The sequence below is a fragment of the Scatophagus argus genome, chromosome 13, assembly GCF_020382885.2.
Source record: "Scatophagus argus isolate fScaArg1 chromosome 13, fScaArg1.pri, whole genome shotgun sequence".
Classification (NCBI taxonomy): Eukaryota; Metazoa; Chordata; class Actinopteri; family Scatophagidae; genus Scatophagus; species Scatophagus argus.
In genome coordinates this window covers 107,202-134,109 of record NC_058505.1, presented here as the reverse complement: position 1 = coordinate 134,109, position 26,908 = coordinate 107,202, and the positions used below count along the sequence as shown (strand labels likewise).

At 44.0% G+C, this 26,908-nt stretch overlaps 3 protein-coding genes across 7 annotated transcripts; all 3 read left to right on the top strand.

The window, feature by feature from the left end:
- Positions 1–1,236: 1,236 nt before the first annotated feature.
- Positions 1,237–5,708, top strand: si:dkey-154p10.3 (zinc finger protein 271). Of its 2 annotated transcripts, XM_046409028.1 has the most exons (8): positions 1,237–1,376; positions 2,234–2,706; positions 3,061–3,688; positions 3,779–3,842; positions 4,323–4,457; positions 4,644–4,777; positions 5,027–5,150; positions 5,416–5,708. In XM_046409028.1, exons 2-8 carry the CDS (start codon positions 2,254–2,256, stop codon positions 5,567–5,569), a joined length of 1,692 nt encoding a protein of 563 aa, XP_046264984.1. In that variant the 5' UTR covers positions 1,237–1,376; positions 2,234–2,253; the 3' UTR covers positions 5,570–5,708. The 2 variants fall into 2 exon arrangements, with proteins under 2 accessions (XP_046264984.1, XP_046264985.1); XM_046409029.1 differs by lacking the exons at positions 1,237–1,376; positions 4,323–4,457 and adding an exon at positions 1,465–1,487.
- A 1,755-nt stretch (positions 5,709–7,463) lies between these two features.
- LOC124069669 (protein disulfide-isomerase TMX3-like) lies at positions 7,464–17,129 on the top strand. Of its 2 annotated transcripts, XM_046409031.1 has the most exons (18): positions 7,464–7,819; positions 8,834–8,942; positions 9,217–10,361; positions 11,619–11,673; positions 11,845–11,887; positions 12,280–12,403; positions 12,998–13,043; positions 13,728–13,808; positions 13,938–14,037; positions 14,478–14,555; positions 14,823–14,889; positions 15,196–15,294; positions 15,747–15,801; positions 15,880–15,933; positions 16,022–16,078; positions 16,503–16,632; positions 16,716–16,784; positions 16,860–17,129. In XM_046409031.1, exons 3-18 carry the CDS (start codon positions 10,328–10,330, stop codon positions 17,040–17,042), a joined length of 1,275 nt encoding a protein of 424 aa, XP_046264987.1. In that variant the 5' UTR covers positions 7,464–7,819; positions 8,834–8,942; positions 9,217–10,327; the 3' UTR covers positions 17,043–17,129. The 2 variants fall into 2 exon arrangements, with proteins under 2 accessions (XP_046264987.1, XP_046264986.1); XM_046409030.1 differs by lacking the exons at positions 7,464–7,819; positions 8,834–8,942; positions 9,217–10,361 and adding an exon at positions 11,285–11,441.
- A 4,074-nt stretch (positions 17,130–21,203) lies between these two features.
- On the top strand, positions 21,204–26,752 carry cdyl (chromodomain protein, Y-like). Of its 3 annotated transcripts, none has more exons than XM_046408200.1 (7): positions 21,204–21,425; positions 22,399–23,135; positions 24,643–24,896; positions 24,995–25,167; positions 25,252–25,462; positions 25,565–25,708; positions 25,907–26,752. In XM_046408200.1, the coding sequence occupies exons 1-7, from the start codon at positions 21,421–21,423 to the stop codon at positions 26,063–26,065; spliced, it is 1,683 nt and encodes a 560-aa protein (XP_046264156.1). In that variant the 5' UTR covers positions 21,204–21,420; the 3' UTR covers positions 26,066–26,752. The 3 variants fall into 3 exon arrangements, with proteins under 3 accessions (XP_046264156.1, XP_046264155.1, XP_046264157.1); XM_046408199.1 differs by having other exon boundaries at positions 21,205–21,425; positions 22,412–23,135; XM_046408201.1 differs by lacking the exon at positions 21,204–21,425 and adding an exon at positions 21,514–21,535 and having other exon boundaries at positions 22,412–23,135.
- The last annotated feature ends 156 nt before the right edge of the window (positions 26,753–26,908 follow it).

The following is a 26,908-nucleotide window of genomic DNA, read 5'->3' as shown; positions in this document are numbered from 1 at the left end:
CTTGGCCCTTAAATAAAGAGTCTTTATGTCTTATTGTTTCTAAAGGTGGTTTAGCATCTGAAAATGTTCAGCATATTGGATTATAACATAAATATGTAAATAAATATGTATGTGAGTGTATGTATGTTAGCATATGTAAAGAAAGACAGAGACAGAGAGACATAGAGGGGGGTGGGGTGTGAGAGAAGGAGCTCACAATCAGAGATGCATAGCAGCAGTAATAATACCAGAAGTATTGGAAATGTAGATAATGATAATGATAAGTATACAGGAGGTATTATGGTGATTATGATAACAATAGTCTGTTCTCTTCAGGATCTTGGAAATAAATGGAAGGTTAGATATTGGTCTATAGTTGCTTAAAACCTCTGGATCAAGTGTGTGTTTTTTAAGGAGAGGTTTGACTACAGCTACTTTAAAGGACTGGGGTACATAGCCTGTTATCAGGGACAGATTGATCATGTCTAATAGACAGGTGCTAAGTAAGGGTAAAGCTTCTTTGAGTAGCTTAGTAGGGATTTAGGGGAGGGAGAAGCATGTTGTTGGCTTGGATTAATATATAAGTGAATATAGTTGATGGGGGTCAATAGGAGAAAAGCAGTCAAGATGATCTACCGTTGTTTCTACGGCACCAGTGTTTGATGGTAGGTCAGTACCAGCTGAGGTCAGTAGGTGTTCTCAAAGGGCTTTACATAACATCAGCAACATCCTCTGCCCTTTGACCCTCACATCGACTGAGGAAAAACTCCCAGAAGAACCTTTAACAGGAAACAATGGGAGAAACCTCAGGGTGAGCAACAGAGGAGGGATCCCTCACCCAGGACGGGCAGACGTGCAGTGGATGTTGTACAGGCAGGAAAGCAGTTAACAACATGAGATATGGGATAGATGGGGAATGTTCAGTCAGGGGAGAGCTGATGGAGGCTGATGGAGGCTCCTGGTGGGCAGGCTGGGCCGTGAACAGGAAAAGCAGGAGCACCAAGTTGGTTGATGAGCAGAGGAGAGAAGAAGAGAGGAGAGGAGAGGGAAAATTGATGAACTTTTCCAAAGAATTTCAGAAATAAATAAAAATGATATCTAAACTGAAAAAAACTTTTCCTACACTAACTTTTAGTTCGAGTAAAATGTTGTATTTTTCAAAAATAAAAATTTCAACTTTCTAGTTCAAATATTTTTTTCAAATGAATGAAAGTTTTGGTCCTGATTTGGCTCCACAAAATAGCAAAATAAATACATGGATAACATATGAATGAGTAACTGAAGCAGCTCTTCTGCTCCTCCTCCAGTGGGCGGTAGAAGCGACCCGAGGGGACGTCAGCACCGTAGAGGAAGAGAAACGGAAGTAAACAACAGCTGCGCTGTGTTTGTGGCAGCAGGTGAGTTTTAGTGAATCTCTGTGATGTTTATCTGTTTGCTTTCACAGGTTCGGACCTGTCGAGTTAATAACGCCAGAAATTCGCCGCAGTGGTGACGCCTCAGCAGCTCGAGTTAGCTTCTGCTCACACTGTTAGCTTCCTGTCAGGTTTAAAAATTTCCGGTTAGCTCACTGTTAGCATGACCACGTTAGTTCCATATTTGTTATGCTTTCGTTTTTTATTTTTTAAGGGCTGTGCAGGAAGTTAACATTTGTTAACATTTAGCCATGTTAACTTTCTGCGATGCTAATGTGACGTGTTCGTGACGTCTGGATATTATTTATGTTATTATTTTTGTTTGATTTTTGATTTGAACGTATGTTTTGATACATGAATTCTGAAAAGTGGGATTATCCGTTGTTATGCAATACAAATTATGATAGATATACCAGTGTATGTAGGCGTATATAGTGAATGAATTTATCAGTCTGATGAATGAAGCGGAACAAAAGGTTCATGTTTAAAATGGAATGTAAAAACTGAAGTCGGCCTGAAGAGATGTTTGTGTTCTGTGGGAATAAAGGAAGATAAATATGTAAGAGATGAAAGATGTTGTTGATGTTCAGCAGGTGAAGTTCGTTTTCTAACATTTTAGGCAGAAAATATTCTACTTTCAGCAACATTTAAAGGAAAGTATAGAGATGCTTTGTGGATTTAAGTGCCTGTTGGACAGTTCGGTGAGAGGATTGAGACTTTGTGGGATTGCAGAGACTTTTTGCTGTTATTCACAACAAGTTTTTGTCAAAGATAAAAGATGTTCAGTGTTTGTGGATCATCTGGTCACAGCTACATGAACTCTGTTGTTCTTCTGTTCTCAGTGAGCGTCCTCTGTGATGTCATGGTGATGTCATGGGTGAAGCAGCGGTACCGTGACATCAGTCCTGTGACTCTGCAGGTGGTGGGCGGGGCTGTGAATGCCAGTCTGTACTGTGGGGAAGTGGAGGGTCTGTCGGGGGGGCTGGTGGAGTCCTTTCTGGTGGAGCTTTATCGCTGCAAACTCTGTCAGTTCACCTGTGGACTGAAGGCCTCCATCAGCAGTCACCTGCTGCTCAAGCACCGCCCCCCCACCCTCACATACTTGGGGAGGGCTGATGGAGGGGACGGGGCTGATGACGGGGAGGAAGCGGGGCTCCAGCGGGAGGCATCGCCCTATCAGCTGAATCTGAACGGAGAGTCGAAGCATAGCGACGAGGATGAGGAGTTCCTGCTCTACAACATGCTGGACAACATGAGTCCACCCACCTGTGACATCAGCAGTGAGGGGCCACTGCAGGTCGCACACACCTGTGAGGTGACACACCTGGCACATCCAGCAACTCTCTCTCACACACACACACATACACAATATTTAAAATAGCACTCTGTTCATCTCAGGAGTCAGAACTTGTCCTGTGACATCATCATGAACACACCTGACCTGATGTCTATGATGATGATGTCACAGTACAGTCAGGTGTAGGTGTGTTCATAATGACTACAGTGACATCATGTCAGTTGTGTAGGGTTAAGTCTAAATCTCCTCTGTTATTGCTGGTTGACGAAATGATGATGCATGCTGGGAAACTTGGACACGGAGTCGTGATAAACTATAAGGAGCGAGAAGCCTTCTTCTTCATCTCTTCATGTGAAACTTTTCTGTGTGCAGGTCAGCACTCTGTTCGAGGAGGAGTCCGCCATCTTCCCTCTGAAGGGGAGTTCGGTGGATCTGTCCTGTCCCATTGACCCCCCCACCACCCAGGAGGAGATGGCACAGTCTGCTCACCTCATGACTCTGGGACTGTGTCGCATTTCAGCCACCAAACCTGCTGCTCCCCCTCCACCCTGTGTCTCCCGGTCTGTCCACCCTCCCCCAGACGTCTCCCCCTGCCTGTCGCAGCCCAACAGCCTGAGACAGAGTGAGACGGATAGCCGGCAGATGAGGCCTTCCACCTCCAGTAAATGGAAGGTGCCATGTCTCCTGTGTTCTTTGACACTGCCGTCCAGGCGACTGCTGGACGTCCACGTCCGGTCTCACCGGGCAGCCGGTGGGTTCAGCTGTATTTGCTGCAGCTTTACGGCTGACAGTTGGGAGCAGCTGGAGCCTCACTGGAGGAGCCACTGCAGGAGGAGGAGGAGGAGGAGGAGGAGGGGGGAGGAACATAAACAGGAGAAGGAGAAGGAGAAGAAGAAAAAGGAGAAGGCGTTTCAGTGTCTGGCCAGCAGCAGCGCCTCACGAATCCTTCACCAACAAATACATGACAGCTGCGATCAACGTCACCACAGCAACCACTCAGGTCAGAACAGCTTCAACCACAGTTTGCAGTAACCAATCAACAATCAATAAGCACACTGATAATAACAGTGACGACCATTTCTTCCTCCAGATGAGTTGAGGGGCCGACTGAATAGAAGAACAGCACGCAGGAAGGAGGAGGACTGCACTGACAGGTAGACAACTGGATCTTCACAAGGCCAGAGTACAAACACTAAATGTCCTCAAGTAATCCCCAAATACCATCAGCATGTTTCCAAAATGTCCACAAAAACCACTGAAACATGACAAGACTGTAAAGTGAAAAAGAAATCTGATCACATTTGACTGGGAGTCTTCTGAATCTCCTGAGGTGGTTACTGGTTGTTTGTTGTGATACTGGTATGGCTGCTCTGGTACTTTATGTTCATTTACCTTCCTTTATTGAACAGGTAGCAGGCACATAAACATTAATCTCAAAATGAGAAAAGATGATTTATGGCCAATTTAGCTATTAGCTAATTTTCATCTGCAGTCCCCAGGCAGGAACACACAAACGCACTCAGCAAACAGTTAAACAATTCACTACAGTCATCATTTGTTTGGATCATTTTGAGGACATTTTGAGACACCTGCCAGCCAATCACAAGCAATCACTTCTGTGTGTTGGTTTCCAGACAAACCAGCAGACCTCAGACTGGTTCAATGCAGAGCAGCGCAGGGAAGAGAAAGAAAACCAGAGGAAAGAAAAAAGAAGAAGAAACAGAGAAGGAGGGCGAGGAAACGGGTTTCTGCTGCTCTCTGTGTCACAGGTGACTACATCTCCCACAACCCCCCACTCCACAGGTCATCACACTGCTCTCAGCAGTGTGTTAGGGGGGTCAGGACACCTTCATAAACTGACCAGTCACAGGAGAGGACGGCTTGGTTAGTGCAGGTATGCTCCCTGTTGCAGGACTGTGATTGCTAGCTTTAACTGTGATGTGATTCCTCTACAGGAAGTTCTCCACCAAGCTGACTCTGAGGCGTCACTTGGGTGTCCACGGAGGAGAGAAACCGTTCACCTGTCCACACTGTTCCTACAGCACCAGACTGAAGGCTTCACTGCTGCAGCACCTGAGAACACACACAGGTAACACACACACACAACTCAATTTTCAGTTAAATTCCATTTATTATAATGAACATATACAGCACCAAATCACAACAACAATTAGATCAGGTTTACACCAAACTCTTTAATTTGATTTTTAGAGAGACCTAACAAAACCCAGCAAAACACACATACACCTGAGATGACACACACGTAACACACACACCTGAGAAAACACACACACCTGTAGTAAAGTGTCTGTGACCGACTGTATGTGTGTGTTCTCAGGTGAAAAGCCGTACAGGTGTGCCGAGTGTCCGTATGCTTCAATAGATCGCAGCTCTCTGCTCAGACACCGCAGAACTCACAGTCAGGAGAAACCGTACAGGTGTCAGCACTGCGACTACAGCAGGTAACATACCTGACGCACATGTACTGTGGCCGATCTTTTCTGATCCCCCCCAAGCAGCTGTCGTGTTTGTGTTTGGTGTGAACGTGAGGGACACACAGGACGGGGTCCTGATGATGGACGTCCATATGGGCAGGTAGCGGACAGTGAGGCGGGACGCTCAAATTAAACCTGCGAACACTTTGATCTCTCGGTGTGTGTCTGTGCTGTGATTGGTTGTGTGGTTGCTGTGGTGACATTAACCTTCTGTTGTTTTTTTCTGTCTCAGTATTCAGAAGAAGAGTTTGGACCTCCACGCTCGCCGTCATCACACTGGCGAGGTGTTTCCATGCCAACAGTGTGAGTACTCCAGTCCGGACCGCCAGCTGCTGCTGAGACACGTCCGCAGACACCACGCCCCCTTGCAGCATGCCATGTTGTGACTTCACAGCCAGTTGGCTGTTCTGATTGGACTGTTAGCTGGTGGGAGGGACTAAGCAGAATGATGCCACAGACTGCTGATGGTGTTTGTAGGTGACATCTGCTGGTTGGATTTTTGAATTAAAATGAAAAACATTAAAACGCAGTACTTTGTTTTTACTGACTGACACAGTGTGCGTATGTGTGTGAAGTCAAAGACCACAAAAAAATAAGCAGAAACCCGACCCCAGACCATGTGGGTACAGCAGGCAGCTCGGATTCAAGTTCAGCCGTCACCTGTTGGCCTTTAAAGCATACCTGAAAATCCTGTGATCCCCTCCAGGATTGTGTTGTGTCTTCCTGTTGTTGTGTTGGATCCATCTGAGCTTCAGGAAGTGGATTAACCAGAATAAAGAAGACCACCTCCACCCCCCAGAAGCTGATTAACCTTCTTACTCTGACCTGAGGTGTGTGTGTGTGTGTGGGGGGGGCGGTTCCTGCATGAGGGTCAGCAGGTTGACACATGGATGAGTTTACAGTGTTATAAACATTCACGTTTGGACTGAACAGTCCGTGAAAACTGACGAGTGATCGGTGAACAGCCGATCAATGAATCCTCTGAGGATTATTTGGATTATGATCAGAAACTGTGACGACCAAAGCTCAAAGCTGCTTTAACTTTTCAATCCTGACCGATGCTCAGAGGAGGCTGACTGCTGCAGTCACTTTTCTTCTTCTGCTCCTGTCTTTTTTCTGTTTTCCTTTTCCCTCTCTGATCACCTGTCACCTGGAGGTGGTGGAGCACCAGCGACCTGGCAGCAGCAGCAGGTGATGTTGTCAGTGTGTCATTCGGACCAAGTGTACCAGGTTTGCCTGGTGACGATGTCAGAGCAGGTGATGGCATCAGGTGTGTGTGTGGTGGAGGTGTGGACGGAGCGCCTGTCCTGTGGACAGATGCAGGTGAGGGCGGAGCTGTCGGATGGCAACCTCATGCAGCTGAACAGGACTGATGAAGACTTGGCTCAGATGATGAAGAGGCTGGTGGACGGTTTCCCTGGTGACAGAGAGACACTGTCCTCCAACCTGCTCACAGGTGATATGATAACAATAGCAATAATAGTATCAGTGATATCAGTAGTATCAGTACCAGGTTAATGGCTGTCAGTGTTTTCAGTTTTGCTGAAGGTTCGGGCAGCAGAACAGAGTTCAGATCCTGAAGTGAAGATTGTGGAAGTGAACAAACTGCTTAGAACCATCATCAACCTGCCACACAAGGTGCAGTATATACTTCGCATGTGCACATGTTAAACCACACAGACTGATGAGTGATGCATTATTCAAACTGCAAAAGATATAAAAACATAAAAAACACAAACACATAAAATAAAATTAGTTGGGGGCTAAGGATCGACCCCTGTGGGACTTCATGGATGGATTAAGGAGATCCTGCATTCATTCCTATTCATTTTCTCCAGTGTTGCCATCAGGACGTAGTTTATGTATTAACCAATAAATCACGACTTCCTGTTTGCCACAGTGCTGTCTGCTTTGTCTTCATTCAGCTGTTGTGCAGGACAGTGAACGCCTCACAGCAGTGAGAACTGCATTCTTTTACTCCATGACAGTAGTAATACCACAGTGAAGACATATGCTGTTTGAAGTACAAGTTATGCAGTGCTACTTTAGCAAAAGCAAAAATATTAGCATCAAAATATACTGAAAGTACTAAAAGTAAAAGTACTCACTAAGCAGTGGGGTGTATTTCAGGACTGGATCCATCACTGAGTGGTTTCTGTGTCAGCAACTCTTTGCATTCAAAAGGAATTGAAGAACAGCTCACGTATTTTCGTCTTTCTGGGCCACATTCAATTTTGTCAAAACCGAACTACCACGTGATCATGCTTACAACCAACTGCGTTCATGACGGCTGTACTGGGCTGAAGTGTTACAGAACTAATTGGTTTAAATGATGTTGTGGGTAATTAAGATCGTGGCGACTTTGAACGGCCAGCTGTCTGTCGGCTTCACCTCAGCTGTCGTGTCGCTGGACTCTCGGTGTGTTTGTGATGTTGTTGCCTTTAGGAGAATTTTCACACAAATCAGACAGATAATGTGGCGTGTTGTGTTCACATCCCAGTTTTCACAGTCGGAGGCAGTGCTCGCCTTCTTTCAGGCGTCTGCTCTGGACCAGATCTTCAGAGATCAGCAGGATCAGACTGTCAGACAGGAGGACCAGGATCTCAGGGTTTCCCAGCGTCCTGTGGTTCTGTCAGGTCAGTGTGTGAGCTAACGTTAGCATGCTAATATCTGACCATTCAGAGGTCGTGCAGACTTGACCTGAAACCTGATGAATGACGGTTCAGTCTGGTCCAGTCGCATTAACGCATCAATTTATCAACGCCAACAATCACTCTATCGCACATCAATGTAGTTTTTTTTAGTTAGCTAGTGATCAACGGACTATAAAATTATAATCATGATAAAAAACTGCGTTAATGCGCGACCAACCAAAGCGTAAGCTTGATAATAATGCCCAGCCCTACTTACAATACTAAAATACAATAAGTGAGGAAATAAGCGACCAGCTGTTAGCATTTTCACTGTCTGAGAGACAAACTCAAGCTAGCAAAGTCCCATACATGTGGTGAGCTCCATTTATCAAGCAGCAACTCAGTATTAAATAAAATCTTAACCAAAGTGATTGGCAATGCACTTTCAAATACTTTCCAAAATGCCAGATGTGACTATTACACGTTTATGGACAAAATCAAAGCTATTTTATACAGAGCTTACTACAGTGCAATTTACCGCTGGGAAAGCATGCAGCACACTGGTGCCCTTTAGAGGGCGCTCCATCACACAGCCCCATGGAAAGCCAAAACAGTAAATAATGGCAGGAGAACAGCAAGTGAAATCACAGCAATTATTACACTGCTGCATTAGCACAGTTAGATGTTTCCCTCTCATTCTAAACTGTGTGAACACAACTGAAACACAGAAGATCTCGACGAGATTCATTAGATTCAAGGATGAGTCATCTTTTTGAAGGACAGTCTTTGGACCTCCTGTTCAGACTGAAGGACTGGTGAGGAGCTGCTGTAACAGTCTGATCAGGTGAAGCACGGTGTGTTTTTGTCCCTGACAACATGGACTAAGGTGTTGGACCTTTGTGTATGAGCAGATGTTAGTCACTGTGTGTTGTTGGACTTTGGTCAGTTCAACTCAGGAGTCTTCAACTTGCACTGATGTGTTTCTTCAGTCTGCCATTTTGTGTTTTTGTGGTTTAGACAGCTTGAGGTCAAACGGTTTCTGCCTGGCAAACACTGAGACCATCCTGTTTGACTTGACTCCACCCACATACCAAGTCAGCCAATCAGATGACTCATCAGCCAGACAGTAAGATGTCATCAAGTCACTGTCACCCTCCATGAAACCAGCTGACCACAGCAGATCTGATGTAAATGATGAGGTGAAACCGTCAGTTATTGATTGGTCAATAATGAAAGTCGTCATCACTTGCAGCTCAAATAAAAAGATTTTAAGAACCCCTTAGTGAATTAGAACCCATTTACTTCTTTCTCAGTCCTGAAGTGAACCCCTAGACATGCGCGTGTCTGCTTGTCTCACTGCCTGATTGTCTGACCCGTCTCTCTCTTTTTGTCTGTCTCAGAGCGAGTGTTGGTCCTGCCGTCTGTCTGCAGCTCTGTAGTCCGTCTGTCTCTCCTCATCTTCTTCGTGGTTTCACAGGGATGATGGGCAGACTGATGAAGAGGCGGAGCTTCAGATGCAGGTCGGCTTCACCCTCTTGCTGCTCACTGGGATTCAGGAGACGGACATCCTGGACTGAATGAACACACAAACCACACGAACATCAGAGACATGGAGGAAGGGATGAGATAAGATAAGATACGATGAACTTTATTGATCCCGCAGTGGGGAAATTCACTATGAAGCCTTTAATAACGATAATGCTCCTTTCAACTGACTGCTGATCAACTGATCGATCAGTTGATTGAAGGATGGCGACCTCTTAAGGCTGATGGACTCCTGGTGGACTGTGGGAGGACAGAGCAGCTTTTTCTGTGAATGAGGTCACTGTGGAGCAGCAGGTATCGGCCCCAGTCCAGGACCCTGGGAGCACAGGGGACTGTTTGCTTAGCATTAACACAAAGACTGGAACTTAGCTTAGCCCCCATCATGGAAACGGCAGGTTCAGACAGTCAGTACAAACTAATACAACCACAAGGAGAAACAATTTTTTTATTTATTTAGATTTCTGACTCCAAAAGAGATTATTTTATACGCCTAAAGCTGGGACATATTTGAGTCAGAATCTCAATGTGGTCAGATGATCTACATGAAAGTACAATCAGGTCACATCTGGTACAGATGTTCATTTATTCTCTGAGTGCAGAGCGTTAATGGATCAGTCTCACCACTTTCATCCTTATTTACTTCCTTACGTCCTTGTTTACTTCTTTATCTTTTGTTTCTTTCCATTCTTACCTCATTCTTTGCCTTCCTCTATCTTCCTCTTTCTTTCTTTCTTTCTGTCTGATCTTGTTCCTTCAGTTTGATGAATGTCTGCAGACTGCAGACCTCCTGTTTGACCTGTTTGTGAAAGGAAGGCGATCATCAGTAGACTGTCTGTGTTGCCCAGGTCAATAAAGCTTCAGTGAATTGAATGTAGCTCGCTAATCCAACAGATTAGTGCTCCGTTCATTCTCTTAGCAGTCAGCAGATTAGCTGTGTCCTGTTAATCCTCCTGTGCTGCAGGCAACATGTCGGACATGAGGAACGCCGTCTTGCTCTCAGGTACGTCCTCCTCCAAACTCCACTCATTTTTGCACTCATTCTGAAGGCTACACACGCTTATCAGCACATCAGGACACAACTCAGGACATCCTGCAGCAGTTTCAAATAAAGACGAAGATCAGTTACTGACAGTCAGTCGCTCAGGCTGAAGACCAATTTACCGTGAGAGCTACAAACCTGAAAGCATCCAGACATGAAGCGGCCATGACAAAATGCAGCAGTTATTTGGCCAAATGTCCTGATGCTCTGAAGACATTTCTGATCGTGATGGACAGTGAAGACAAATTTTAGAGTGTGTTTGTGCTGGATTAAGAGGTCCAAACAGCTTTAATCTGACAGTAAAGTTAGCAGCTTCCTGTCTGTCTTTAGATCCAATCAAATGTGATTGGATCAATAAACCAATCACAGCTCTTTCTTCCTTCAGATGAATAGACCAGTAAAAATGATCAGAGTGAGACCTCTGTGGTCTGTTAGCCAGTCACAGAAATCAGCCAGGCCAGTCCACCTTTGAGCGCCATCTTTGTTCGGTTCACGTTTGTTTGTTTTTTATTGAAATATTCAATACAAAGCAGTTATTATAATGTACATTCATACAAACAACAGAACGTCAGCCAGGGGGTAGGCTACTTAAATGCAGAAAATGTAGAGCATAAGTGATATGTTTTCATAGCTTTCTTATTGTTAGATTCACAGATACTTTCCATATACTGTTCTGTTTCCTTTACAAATGCAATAAAATAGGGGTTTGAGTGACTAAATTTGGCTTTGTGTATGTGATATTTACCTAATATAATTATGAAGTTTATGACATACAGTTCTTTTTGTTTTTTACTTTTAACATCATGAACACCAAAAAGTGTATTGTTCCATTCTAAAAGGAAGTCTGAGTCAGGCTTCAGTTTGATGTAATGCAGTACCTCCTTCCAGTAGATGGCAGTATAGTGACAGTTCCAGAACAGGTGCATCATAGTTTCAGGCTCAGTTCCACAGAAAGAACAGTTCACACACACATCCCTCCCAAATTGGTTCACATGGTGGGCTTTCGACCACATCACGTGGTGCTCATCAGAGTCTGGACAGGTGGGTGAGAAGCACCTCGAGCTGCTGACGCAGATGAGGAAGATGACCTGAAGATTGTCTGGGAGTAAACTGCAGCTGAAGGAGGACAGGAATCACCCTGTTGTTTGTTTGTTTATTACTTCTTTCTTTCTTTGTTGTTTCCTGTTGATTATTGGTCTGTTTGTTCTTGTTTTTCAGTGCTTCTGCTTCTGTTGGGGTCTGCGTCTGCCTTTGTAGAGGAGTTGGATGATACGTGAGTACAAACTGTAAATTCATTTGATGTGAAACGACAGCCCTGAACACAACAACCTGCTGTGACATAAAGGACGAGCTGAACGTTCAGGCCTCATCACGACGTCTTGCCGTTAATGAGAAGTTTGATTGTGTCATTGGATTAAAGAGTCGCTCTGATTGTGTTTCACAGCTTCATGGAGACAAAAGGAGCTGATGACATCTGGCTCATCAAGGTACGTCCACATTTTTAGTATTTCCTTCATTTTGATTTGCTATCTCAGGAAGGAAAACATGACAACGTGGATCTCATGTTGACTGGTTCAGTGATTAAATTTATTTCTCAACAATAGCTTGTGTCTGCATGTGTATGCATAATGCAAGTGCCAGGGTCAGCTCAGGATAGAGTATGAGTACACACACGTGTGAGTGCGAGACATCCTGCATCTCAATCTCAAGTCTCCAGTGAAACTAATTGAAATTCCATGAATTAGCCGGCACACTTGAAAACACCTCACTTTTGAGGTTTTGAGTTTTAAACGTCCTGACTGACAGTGAACGTGTCTTCTTCACAGAGCATGTGATGTGCACGTTTGTCAGGTGGTAACGGTGTTGTGTTTGTGTGCAGTTTTACGCCCCCTGGTGTTCACTCTGTAAACAGCTGGATCCCATCTGGTATCAAATTGGATCAGAACTCAAAAGTCTCGGCTCTCCGGTCAACGTCGGCAAATCAGATGCCACTGTCAGCAAGGGTGAGTCAAAATAAAGTTATCAAACCACATGATCAAAATCAAACTTTTAAAAATAAAGTTTTAATAAACACAACAAAATGCTCAATAAAATGTCCAAAACTACTATTGATGTTAATCTGTCCAAATAAAAATATGGTGTGAGACATTTCTGTATTTTACTTGAACTTGAATTATTTTTATGCATCTCAAAATTATCAGCCGATGATGAACATTTGTTTCGATGTTTTTATTATGTTTCTATGTTTTTGTAGCATCTAACACAAGTGAGCTGCATGAATTAAACCATCACAGTAATGAAACTGCAATAAAGTGAGCAGATAACTAAAATCTGAACTAATTAGTGTTTTAAACAACAGTGTTTTAAAGTAAACAAACCAACAGAGCTGAGCAGGACGTCAGTGTTCTGGTTACTGTTACACACCTGTGCCACAGGTTCGCATGTGAATCATTATTTTATTAGTATTATTGTTAAATTTGGTGTGAGAAACCAAACCTGATAACTCAGGAACCAAAGCCAGAATAACCAGGTGACCAACCTCCTGTAATCTTGTTTCCATGGAGACAACACAGCTGATGTTGTGCTTCTGTCTGCAGGTTTGGCCAAAGAGTTCAGGGTCAGAGGTTATCCTGCCATCCTCATGTGAGTCCTCACTGCTGGTTTTTCTATTTAAACTTTATTTAAACACATCACTCAGAACAAAGACACCTGCTGCACCTTTGGTACAAAATCTAAAAAATGTTCATAGTTTTAAAAGATGTAAAATCACCAGCTTCTCTCCTCTGTCTCCTTTCAGACACTCTAAACATGTTGCTTCAAGTTGCTCTCCACATTAAACTGTTGTTTTATTGATATCAAATATTTTAGACGTTATTTATGAAATACAATAAGTTGGTCAACATTCAGTGGAAAACCAATCACAATTTTTTATATTTTTTGTCAAAATAGGTCATCATATCTTGACTTATATATATATTTACAGGGTTAATGAATATAGGATCTATTTTTGTCATCAGCTATCTTTAATGCTCTATCTGATGATGACGTCACTGTACATCGGCCAATCAGATCCAGCGTCTGACACTGCAGTTCTTCTGACCACCAGCTGCTGTTTGAAGGAAAAGCTGAAGTGTAGGCTGAAAGTCTGACCTCAGATCAGCTGATTTATGAATATGTCTGAAGTCTTTGAACTGGTTCAGTGATGGTTTCATTGAATGTATCTTCCTTACTATTCATTTTAAACTCGACAGTTAAGTCAGTGGTTGCTTCCCTTCCTCACTGTGTGGTCATTTTAAGGTTATCTGAACGTCTGTTTTTGATTTCAAGGTTGAAGAAGGATGTAAAATATAATTATGCAGGACCGAGAACCAAAGATGGAATCATGGACTTCGCTAATCGAGTTGGAGGGTTAGTAGATGTCCTACATCATATTATATTTATTACTGTATTTGTGGTTCTGAGTTCTTGTAAAATAACAAAGAAGTATTTAAACATTTAAAGTGACAGCAGTCAGTCTGTCCGCCCTGTGTCGTTCAGGCCACTGGTCCGATCTCTGAGCAGTCTGCAGCTCTTCCAACACGCCATGAGCCGCCATGATGTCATGTTTGTTTATGTTGGAGCTACATCACCACTAAGGGTACTCACACACACACACACACACTCACCACACACAGTCGTGTTTCTCTTACTTTGGGAGACATTGCATAGACTTACATTCAATTCTCACCATAACAATAATATTTTTGCCTAATCCTAATCCTAACCTCAGCCTAACCTTAAAGCAACTCTTCACCCTAACATTTAATGATTTATATTGTGAGGACTTGCAGTTTCGTCCCATTAAATCAGGTGGGTTCTCACAATGTGACTATGGAAACAGATTTTGGTCCCCACAACTACAGGAATACACACACACACCACACGCTTACACACACACAGATGTCAACCAGTCGTTTGTAGTTCTAACTACTGGCCAAAATGCAGATATGGCCTCACTAAACAACACAAAGCAGTCCTCACAAAGGTACACGGACAAGTTCACACACACTGCTGAACTGACTGTTTGTGTGTTTTTAGGGAAACTACACATCAGCAGCAGAAGACCTGATTGTTCACAGCTACTTCTTCTCTGCTTCCAGAGACGTCCTGCCAAAGGTCTGAACGCAATTGAAGACAGTTTGAGAGAGTGACATGAAAGACAGCCAGCTTCACAGTGTGTGAGGGACTGAAATGCTCCATGATGAAGTCAGAACATTTTAATATTAAGAATATTTTACAAAACACAGAAAAGGTTTAACTCTGCTTATATATATAGATAGATTCTGTCCTCGGCAGCATGACAAAGACTTAAATCTAACAGACAGGCTTAAAACTTGATCTACCTGTGAGTACACCTGGCTGAACTGAAGTCTGTGTTTCTAGGCCGTCTCTCTCTCCTCTCTGCCGGCTGTGGTGCTTTTTAAAGATGGGACCTATTTCACCTTCAACAGTAAGACAAGAAACTGACTTATGTTTGTACCTGTTCACAGGTAGAGTTGATGTTACCATGACAATGGGGAAGATGACAGTCTGCCTGAAAACATAAGAAACGCTGTCTTATCTCTGAAGGAAACTGAAATGATGCAAACACTAGAGATAACTGAAGTACTGTAAATAGGTGAAGTGTCAGCAATGAAAAGCAGTTACGATGAAGTTGATTACCGGTGGCTAAAATAATGTGTTTTGTGGTACATGATTCAACAGTGAGGTGGTCTGCCTGGTGTTCAGGTATGAGTGAGTTTAATGTGTGTTTCAGAGGAACATGATGGTGATCTGAAATCATGGATGAACAGAGAACGTTTCCCAAACTACTCAAAGATCGACAGCTACACTCTGTACGCCATGGGAGAGTCAGGTGACATCCACACACCTCCGTCCTCAACGGAAATTTCACATGACATTTACTAATAAGACAGTTCTGATACTGGGGGCAGCACTGTGGTGTGGGGTCTCACTGAGTGTCCCCACAGTCCACATGTGCAGGTTCAACAGGACCCCATATGGCCTGTTTGTGTGAATGTGAGTGTGAACTGTGATGACGTGATGAACTTTCACCCTGCCTATATCATGTAGCCCTGACTTCACCACCATTAGAACTAAATTTGAATGGAATGAACAGTGTTTGTGTTTTGTTGTAACAGTCATAAAATGTTTACTGTTGATTAACATTTAAACTATTATTGTTAAATGTCACTGTTAAAATTTGTTTTTGTTAAAAGAAGTTACTTGTTTTCTATAACCTTTAAAATATACTCCTGAAAGACATCTGTCTGTCTGCTCAGTAAAGAGATTCTTGTTATCCTGCAGGTAAACTGGTGGCATTGGCAATGGTGGAGCAGAGTCCATGTGAGGAAAGCCTGAGGTAAGTCTGCATGCAGCATCCATCAGTTAAATGAACACAATGAGGTCATCAGTGACACATTGCCTGTTACCTGTTCAGGTATAAAAGTCTGGTGGAGAGAGTGGCTGCAGACTACAGTGAGATCTACAGCAGGTTAGAATCTCACAGGACACAGTACTCTAAGACCTTTACTCTGAAACAACAGGAAAAACCAGAAGCTGTCTGTCTGTATGTCTGTCAGAAACTTCCACTTCGGCTTCATGGAGGGCAGTGACTACGTTAATGGACTTGTGATGGGGTAAGTTTGTGTTCAGTCGGTGAAGTTAACAGACTCATCTTGTAAAAGTCTCTGTGTGGACACCTGGTGCTCCGCCTTGCCTGTAGTCATCAGTGACTCTAGTTATTTGGTCTTGAATTTGGTCTTCATTCTTTCTGAATGCACACTTTTTTTTGAATGCAGGTCCTTGTTTCCTGTGTATTTATTCTTTCTGAACGCTCATCCTTCCCTTTATTCTTGCATGCTTTGCACCCTCTATATCCTGTTTGCTGCTGTAATATTGTAATTTCTCAGTAATGGGACTAATAAAGGATTATCTTATCTTAAACATTTCTGGTTCTAAACACCTCCAGGTGTTACCTGGAGTTATTGACTTGAGGTGCTGAAGGTCTCTCAGATCCAGTTGACTGAACTGAATGTGTTTGTGTTCGGTTGTTGTCATCAGCGAGGTGACTGTGCCCTCCTTCATTGTGCTCAATCTGGCCATTGATGGCTTTTTCCTGCCACCGGGTGCCATAGAGACTGAGCAGCACCTGCTAGACTTCCTGAATGGGGTTCTGGACGGCAGCATCCAGGTAAGTCTGCAGGTCCACGTGGAACATGACAGAGGAGGTTCAGCCGCTCTGTTGGATTATTTCTGAAATTTTTCATCCCTCAGTGTCAAGGAGGAAATGGCGTCCATCAGCGCATCCAGCGTTTCATTTACGACATCAAAGTCACACTGATGGTAAGTGCTGTTGTTGTCAGTCCTGTTTCCTGTCCCGTGTTAGTGGCCTGACCTCCTTCCCGTCCATCCATCCAGCCGGTGTTCAGCCAGGCACCACTGTTGGGCTGCTTCCTGGTCGGCTTCCCACTCACCCTTGCTGCCATCTTCTGCTATGTCTGCTGCAAGGCGCCACCCGCCATGAGTGACGATGACAGCATCACACTATTGGCTCCGTCACTGCGGCATCGCAAAAAACTGGCTGACAAAAAGTCTGACTGATGAGCAGGGAGGATCTTCAGCCCAGAAAACTTTCTTGTCCATCACATCATGTGATGTGTGAAAACCAAATAAAAACACAGAATGACACCTCGGCTCCGTTTAAATGACTACTGCTGCAGGAAACAGGCATGCGAAGAGTTTTTCTCTTGCCAGCTAATTGTGACTGCCTGTGGGCAGTGCTGGGTTTGTCCCTGAGGGCAGATGAAGTGTCAGTCTGTATGTAAACACCGAACATAGTTGAAGTCTAAGTTTCAGAGAAAAGTAGCAGGTGATGATGGAAAACGAAACCCGCTTGATAATAACAGTTAAAACAGGATTAAAAGATGAAAACAGAATACATAATATAAGATGAAGATTAAACATAAATTAGTTTATTGAGTAGAATCTGTAAATTATTACATTACATTTTAGCGGCAGCTTGTGAGGTTAAGTGCAAAAGGATTTTCAGGCCTGTATTGAGAGAGTCAGGTAATTTAAGCCTACTTTAAGTTTTCAAAAAAAATAAATAAATTTTTTTATATTGCACCTTATACAGTCAAAATTGTCTCTAGGTGCTTTACAGTGACCCAGAGCCTGAACCCCCGAGCAAGCAGACAGTGGCAAGGAAAAACTCCCTTTTAACAGGAAGAAACCCTGAGCAGGACCCGACTCACAAGGGAGAACCATCCTGCTGATAGTCGGCCGGGTGAAGGAGGAGAAGAAGAGGTAGACAGGACAGAGAGGATGAAAGAGAGAGAGAGAGAGAGAGAAACATGCAGTAAACATCATGCGACAGGCAGAGTTTGACAGTAGACACTGGGTTTGTCACTGGGTTTGTCAGAGGATGCAGTTCAACATGTAGATCTGGATGGAGAGAAACCTGCAGAAAGATACAGAGAGAGAAAGAAAGGGAGGGAGAGACACAAAACTACGAGGACAACTGGACACACAGTTAGTGACAGAAAATAACGAATTATATGTTGATCTGATGAGGGGAGAGGAAGAAGAGGAGAGGAGGTGGGGGAGTAGAGAGGGTGGTGGTGTTGTGGAGGTGGGGGAGTAGAGATGGTGGTGGTGGTGGTGTTGGGGAGGTGGAGGAGTAGAGATGGAGATGGGGGAGTAGAGATGGTGGTGGTGTTGAGGAGGTGGGGCACTAGAGATGGTGGTGGTGTTGAGGAGGAGGTGGGAGAGTAGAGATGGTGGTGGTGTTGGGGGAACTGCTTGGTGGATCATGTTTGTGTCCCCCAGCAGCATAGGCCTATAGCAACATAGCTATGATAGAGATTAAAGATTAACAGTTAGTCACACCTGTTCTACCTGTGGCTGTCTGTCAAGAGGTGACTGTAACTATGCCTACCAGCCCTACACACTTTATTTGGTGCTAACTATATGCTTTACTAAACAGAAAGTTTTTAAGTTTTAGTCTTAAAAGTGGAGGTGGTGTCTGCCTGTCGAACCCAGATTGGCAGCTGGTTCCACAGCAGGGGTGCCTGATAGCTAAAGGCTCGTCCTCCTGTTCTACTTTTATGAATTCTGGGAACTGCAAGTAAACCTGCACTCTGTGATCTGAGTGATCTGTTGGGAATATATGGGACTATTAGATCCTGCAGGTATGATGGGGCTAGTCCATTTAGGGCCTTATATGTAAGTAGGAGAATTTTAAAGTCTTTTTTTTACCGGAAGTAACAAAAGCATGGACAAGTTTTTCAGCATCACTCTGAGAGAAGACGCTCCTAATCTTAGCAATATTACGCAGGTGAAGGAAGGCGGTCTTAGAGGTCTGTTTAATGTGATGGATAAATGACACGTCCTCATCGAAGATAACGCCGAGGTTCCTCGCAGTCGTCGGGGGCCAAAGTAATGCTGTCCAGAGAGACAATATTATCTGCTATTCTAGTTCTAAGATGTCTGGGGCCTAGAACAATGATCTCAGTTTTGTCTGAGTTTAATAATAAGAAATTGGAGGTCATCCAGTCCTTTATGTCGCAGCACTGAGATCCAGTAAAACGAGTATGGAGACAAGCCAGCGGTCTGATGCCATGAGGAGGTCATTTGTGACTTTAACCAGTGCTGTTTCTGTGCTGTGATGGGCTCTGAAACCAGACTGAAACACTTCAAAGAGACTGTTCCTGTATAGGTGATCAATTAACTGATTTGCAACCACTCTTTCAAGTATTTTAGATAAAAACGGGAGGTTGGATTTCAAGTATTTTAGATAAGAACGGGAGGTTGGACATCAGCCTATAGTTTGCTAAGATGTCTGGGTCAAGTGAAGGTTTTTTAAGCAAAGGTCTGATAACAGCAGTTTTAAACGCCTGTGTTACATAACCTGCTGTTAAAGATAAGTTGATCTGATCTAAGAAGGAAACGCCAATCAAGGGAAAGACGCCCTTGAGGAGCTTAGTTGGGATGGGGTCTAAGAGACATGTAGTTGGGTTAGATTTGTTAATGCTGGAGGTCAGCTCGGGGAGGTCTATGGGCAGGAACCTGTCCAGAGATGGAGTAGGATTAAAAGAGGTTTCTGGCAGTATATTGGCGATTCTGGGGAGATCTTTATTGATTATTTCTCTAATGTTATTGATTTTATTGATGAAGAAACTCATGAAGTCTTCACTACTAAGAGCTGCAGGAATACAAGGCTCAACAGAGCTGTGACTCTTGGTCAGCCTGGCTACAGTGTTAAAGAGGAAACGTGGGTTGTTCTTGTTTTGCTCTATTAATGTTGAATAATAGGCAGTTCTGGCTTCACGAAGGGCCTTTTTGTATGTCAATAGACTGTCTTTCCAGGCTCTCTGGGATTCAGCTGATTTGGAGGAGCACCACTTCCTCTCCATCCGTCTTGATGTTTGTTTAAGTGTTCTTAAATTTGAATTATACCAAGGAGCTAGCCTCCTATGATTTCTAACCTTCTTTCTCAGTGGGGCAACCATATCTAAAACTGTGTGCAACGTGGCTGCAGTGTTGTTGACAAAGGAATCAATTACTGCAGGAGTAACGTTTAAATCAGTACGGTCTGTTGTACTGGTACATGGAGCTGAGGGGAGCTGTGATGGGATTGCATCCCTAAATCTGTCTACACTATGTTCAGAGAGGCATCTGGTGTAGTAGACCTTTTTGTTGTGTGCTGTAAAGTCTGTTAGAGTTAGTTCAAAAATTACAAGTGAATGGTCTGAAAGGAGAGGGTTTTGAGGGGCAACTAAGTTAGTTTCTAGGCCATAGGTGAGAACCAGATCGAGTGTGTGATTGTGGCAGTGTGTTGGTTCATTCACTATCTGAAGGAAACCTGTTGAATCTAAGAGTGAACTAAAGGCTGTCTTAAGACTGTCAGAGTCAACATCCATATGAATGTTAAAGTCACCCACTATAATGACTTTATCTGTACTGAGCACTAAACTAGATAAGAAGTCAGAAAGCTCAGACAGGAACTCTGAGTAAGCAGCAGCAGGTGGGCGATACACAACAACTAATAAAACTGGCTTTTCTGCAATCTGAAAACACTGGGATGCTGGGTAAAAAAATAAATAAAAATGAATGGGATAATTTGCTAATCCTTTTCAGCTGAAAACAGTCCAGAGACAATATAGCTCATGTTTGACCTCATCAGCTTCGTGGATTTTTAATATAAATAAAATATTTGCTTATCGCGAGTGTGATGGCAGCAACATGTTTCAAAGCAGTTGGGAACAACAACAGACTGGGAACGTTTTGCAGTGGTCAAACGCCAGTCTGGACCAGTCCACAGGTAAACTGGTTCAGTGATAACATGTGAGAGGATGCCGAGGTTGAGCACTCTGTCAGACACCTGACTGTTCACAGGATGTCGCTTCATGGGCTCAGAGACACTGCAGAAAACTGCTGTCAGTGCGCAGTTTGTCAGTCAGTGTATTCTGTTTCAGTCACATCTTACAAATATTTCTGGAATCTGGGTTATCATTTTACTCGAAGTGAAAAAATCCTCGCCAGCGGGGAAGTGAGTTTTATAATGTTATTGACAAGAACACATCTTATTTTGAAAACATTGATTGAATTTTTGTACATTTTATACACACAGTGCTATGTATGACCCAAGATGTGATTTAAGTGGGTTAAAAATCGATTTTTCATTGTAATCTAAAAAAATAAAGGAATCACCAGTTTCATCTAAAAACAATAAATAAACAAAAGCCTCCCGCGCCGCCGTGAAGGCTTTTATTTTGGAGGTCAGTCAGTCAGATCGGATGTTACGGTAAAGCTGGTGTGCTGACGGCTAATTGCAAGTTACAAACTGATCAACTCTCTAAACGTCTTGCTGATTGACCTGACGGACGGCAGACTTTTTTCTCATGCTGCCGCTCGACTGAACAAGCTTCTGGAAGCTTCTGGTGCGCGCGCACAGTCTCCATGGCTACGGAAGAGTTCTATGAGGTGAAGCGAGCTAATGCTAACATGCTAACGGTAGCTAACGACGAGTTCAGAGTTTACTTTGTGAACTTTACGAGCTGATGACATGCTGAATTACAGAAAAGTGAAACAAAGTGGGTAGTTATCAGCTCGTTGACTGGTTAAAGAAGCCAGGGTCTGTCAGCAGATTAAAACTACAGATTGGGTTAGCTTCTGTTAATAGCCAGCAGTTAGCTCCCTGTGTGTTAGCTCTATGTTAGCTCCGTGATGAGAGATGAGTCTGCAGATTACTGAGTGATAAAATGCCTGTCACACAGTTTGTGCCACTTCAGCTTGATTTGTGAATCGTTTATGAAACTGTTAACAGGTTCAGAGAATGAAGAGAAACTCTGATCAAACTTTGATCACGTATGAATCAGTAACATAGCCCTGGATTATTAATATGGTTCTAATATATTTCTATAATGACATTTAATTTAGTTTTGAACACACACAATGTTTACATCCGCCCATTTTAAAAGGTATGATTTGACATCCCAAACAAGATGACAAGATCAATCAGCAATTTATCACTGAAATATTAAATACAAATCTGATGAATGATTGATGATTATTTTCAGACTAAAATAATCAATCAAAGAGAAGTTAGGAAAATTGAAAAGGTAAAGATAAAAGCTGAGTTCGTCTGTGTTCTCACTTGGAGCAGCTGTCTGTCAGGGACGGACCTTCTCACGGGATCTCCCAGCTGCAGACTGGACCAGTTTAAACTCATGAAAACACGGTTAAACAGGGTCCAGGATGAACAATAGCAGAGTTAGCCTTCAATACATGATGACAAATATTACAAATTTCATGTCTGATGATATAGTGAATAAATGATAACATAGTTCTAATAACTGAAAAAGAAAGAAGACAGTGTGTGTGTTCATGGAACCATTTAGATGACTGATTCTCCTGATGATGATGATGATGCTGGTTGTTGTAATGCTGCTAACAGTTTCCTCCTGCAGGTGGAGAGGATCGTGGATAAAAGGAAGAATAAGAAGGGGAAGGTGGAGTACCTGGTCAGGTGGAGAGGTTACGGTTCAGAGGGGGACACGTGGGAGCCTGAGAGTCACCTGTCCACTTGTATGATGTACGTCCATGACTTTAACCGTCAGTACGCTGAGCGTCAAAGGGACAACATGTTACTGCGCTCCACCCGCAGCTCGCCCAGCCACCACTGCAACCCCACCCACAGACAGCCCTGCAGGCCTGGTGTCACTGCTCGCAGTGACATCAGTGGAGGTTTAACTGGAAACTGTGATCAGGTGAAACCTGTTGGCCCAGCTAACTTGCCCCCTGTCGGACTTACCCCACCTGCCCCCGTCAGCTCCCAGCAGGTGACTGGCAAGTTCAGCAGTGGTCTGGTAGCTGCGGCTCCAGCTAGCTCAGCCCGCCGCAGCGTGGACCTGTCCAAGACTGGCATCAAGATCCTTGTTCCTAAGAGTCCGATGAACAGCCGTCTGGACTCAGAGGAGTCTCCTAGTGAGGCTGCTCACAGTCTGGAGGCTGGCGCTCAGGAGGCCCACCTGGTCCCACCTGAAGTCGCCCTGCTGGAGAAACCCACAGGAGTCCAGCTGGGGCCTGGAGAGGAGAGGGCACGCATGGGGACTAGACCCCGCAACCAAAACCCCCTGCCCCCGCCCAGAGTACCCATCACACCCGCTGCTATGCGCTCGCTCAGTGGCACAGGTGAGGTCAAAGTTATCTACCTGGAGTGTGGCCACTTAGGGATCAAAACTGTGACCATATGTATTGTTACGGCAATTTGTTGTCTGCCTGTAGAGAGTTAAGAAAAGAAAAAAACACCACAAACCTGGAAAGGTAGCATGCACCAAAATGGTTTTTAACTCTATAGAGAGGAGGCAACACGCTGAGCCACACAGCGGCAAGCAGTTCAGAGTTGTGCCCCACTGGTTGAAGACTTCATCCCATTTTATACTTTCTGATGTGTCTCTGCTTCTTTGTTTGGAGCTTCACAAACATTCCTCCACAGGTTGACAGTAAAAAAAGAAGACAGGATGCAATAACTGTTAGTACCTCATTTCAGGGTCTCAGGACTGGGTGTTATCTCTTGTGGGATGAAGAACTCTTCCTGCCCTCTGCTTTACGCAGGACATTATTTATAACAGGGCTGTCAGTTCACCAGGTCATTACTTGGTCACTATAACACTACACAACTAAAGCTACAGATCAACCACATCAGGTGTAAAGCAAAAGCACAACACCATGTCATTGTGACTACAAAGCATACAAAATTTACATCACGATATATATATACACACTACCGTTCAAAAGTTTGGGGTCACTCCTCACCCAGACACCAAAAACCATACATTTTGCAGGTACTGATTAGTTTAAAGTTATCTTGACTGAAAAAAACTATGATTTTCTTTAAAAAATAAGGAAATTTCTAAGTGACCCCAAACTTTTGAACGGTAGTGTATATGTATGTGTGTCAGCCAAAATAATGTATACACACATCAGGAAAAGAAAAACATACGTGCATAAATATTATTTGTATATATATATGTTGTATATAATTTGTATAAGTGCTTGTATACATATAGATACCGCTTTCGACGTTTGATCAAATTACGATTGTACGATGTTTTCCCAACAGATGGCATTACCTTTTTTTCCTGATTATTTTATACATTATTTTCCCTTGATGCTAACGGATTCAGGGTCATTAACAAACAGTAAAGATGAACTTGACAGTATGTTTAACAACAGGACTATCAGCTTTCCAGCCATGTTGCTGTCCCCAGATCAGATCACCCTCAGTTTTAATAGTAAACAGGAGAGCACGTATGAAAAGTTGCTGTGTCTTCCTGTTCAGTCCATGGGACTGGGTGAGCAGTAACATCGTGGCTGAATTCTTTTTACTACTGAAGCAGTTTCATCATCAAGGTTCTGCAGAAAACAGAACTGCTGTCCAAACAGGAGGTTTATGTGCTGATATCATCACTGAACTGCACACCTGAGTCTCTGTCATGTCTCAGTTTTTTAAAGGAATGTGTTTACAGTTAACCCACAAGGTCTCTGTAGGACTTTGTTCACCAGTATGAGTCCACTGGGAGCACAGAGAAAGTCCCTTCACTTGTCCAGATGGGAAGCGCCAGATTTCCTGGTAAAGCTGAAGAGAGTTGGATGAGTTCCAGCTGACTGAGTCTTGTATAATGTCTGACTTGTCCAGGTACCTCACCACTGATGGAGGCTGTTGCTGCCAATGGAATGTCAGGTGTGCAGAGTGCTGTTGCTGGGGCGACCACAGCAACGGGAAAACGTCGTCTGGAGGAGCGTTGCGCTTTTGACAAACGTCTGAGGTTCAGCGTCCGACAAACCGAGAGCGCTTACCGATACCGGGACATCGTGGTGAAGAAACAGGACGGCTTCACACACATCCTGCTGTCAACCAAGAGCTCTGAGAACAACACGCTGAACCCTGAGGTGAGGCCCCCCCCCCCCCCCCAAGCACCTGACACTGCAGGATGGTTGTCATGGTTACTGACACCTACAGCCATGTTGTTCCTGTTTCCCTTTGTCAGGTGATGAAGGAGATCCAGAGCGCCATGGCAACAGCAGCATCAGATGACAGTAAGATGGTGCTGCTCGGCGCCGTCGGCAGCGTCTTCTGCTGCGGCCTCGACTTCTTGTACTTCATCAGACGCCTGACGGACGACAGGAAGAAGGAGAGTATCAAGATGGCTGAAACCATCAGGTAACATCAGGTTGGAGAAGCAGGGTTGCCACGGTAGCTCTGTCTGATGTCGTTAACCTCTGACCTCTGTCTCTCCTCCCTCAGGACCTTCGTCAATACCTTCATCCAGTTCAGGAAGCCGATTGTGGTGGCAGTGAATGGACCAGCGCTTGGACTTGGCGCCGCCATCCTGCCTCTCTGTGATGTGGTGTGGGCAAATGAGAAGGCCTGGTTCCAGACACCATACACGTCCTATGGCCAGACACCTGATGCCTGCTCATCCTTCACCTTCCCCCGCATCATGGGCCCTGCCTCGGTCAGTCCACCTGTTACGACATTCCATTCTGTTCCAGACCAAGTTAAAACATTCTGTTCTGTTCCAGCCTAAGTTAAAGTGTTCTTTTCTGTGCTGTTCCAGGCTAATGAGTTGCTGCTGAGTGGCAGGAAGTTGACGGCTCAGGAGGCGTGTTCTAAAGGTCTGGTTTCTCAGGTTCTCTGGCCGGGAACTTTCACACAAGAAGTGATGCTGCGAATCAAAGAACTGGTAACCGTCGACTTGCAGGTGAGTCACAAAAATGTGTACAGTATATACAGAATGTGCATAAATACTCTGTATATGTGCATGCTGTGTGTATACACACTCTGTGTACTGTTTATGTCTGTATATACACACAGACATCAACACACATAGGACCACTTGTGTGTTTTAAATGTTAGTCAGTTCTAATCTGACTTAGTGGTTCCACTTCCTGTCCTGCAGGTTTTGCGGGAGTCTAAAGCCCTAATGAGGAACACCAGCCGCAGTGCCCTGGAGCAAGCTAATGAACGTGAGTGTGAAGCGCTGAAGAGAGTCTGGGGCTCATCACAAGGAACCGACGCCATCCTGCAATATCTGCAGAGGAGGACTGAGCTCTGCTAGAATCTGGACTGGAACCTGGACCAGGAGCAGGACTGGCCCTATGACTCAGCAGATTTTGGGACAGATGGGAAACATTGAATGTTCCCTCCTTTTGTTGTAACCAGTAAGTTATAATTTGAGAAGAGCGTTGATTTAAAAACAGACCTTTCTGTAAATCCTGTTGTTCTCGCTCTGCTCCAGTCTATTGTAATCTCACCTGTGGGGTTCCACAGGGTTCCACCCTGGCTCCTCTCCTCTGTTGGTCAGCTTTATCTGCTTCCTTTCGGTGATAACATCACAAAACTTTGACATTGGGTCATGTGACAAATGACGTAGGTTTATATTTTCACAACTGTTGTTCCTGCAAGGCCAAACAGAGGGCACCAAAACCCACGACAGTTTGAAAAGAACCTGAACAGACTTTCTCAGGATTTAAACAGCTTAAATCACAATGAATATTTACTGCGTGTTTGTATGCCAACTACTCAGTAACGGTGGCTTAAAACAGAAGATTTCCAGATGGAGTTCTGCACTGTTTTATTCTAAGCTAGACTAACAGTTTCTCTGTGCTTCCAGTCTTTGTGCCTAGCTAGGCTAAAAATTCTGGACCTCAGTCAGGACAAACAGACATTAAAGTGAATCTGATTAAGTTCTGCATGGAGGAATAAACATGAATTGGAGGCTGAACAGAAACAGGATATGAACTAACACTGATCTTCGTGTTTCCTTCATCATCCTCATCAGATGATGTTTTTCTGCAGGTGTTGGGTTAAAGTTAGACGGGTCTCCACCTTCCTGAGGGAAACTTTGGACTTTGACTTCAGTCTTAATTACATTTTTTTGATCATGCAGCAGTTTGACAGT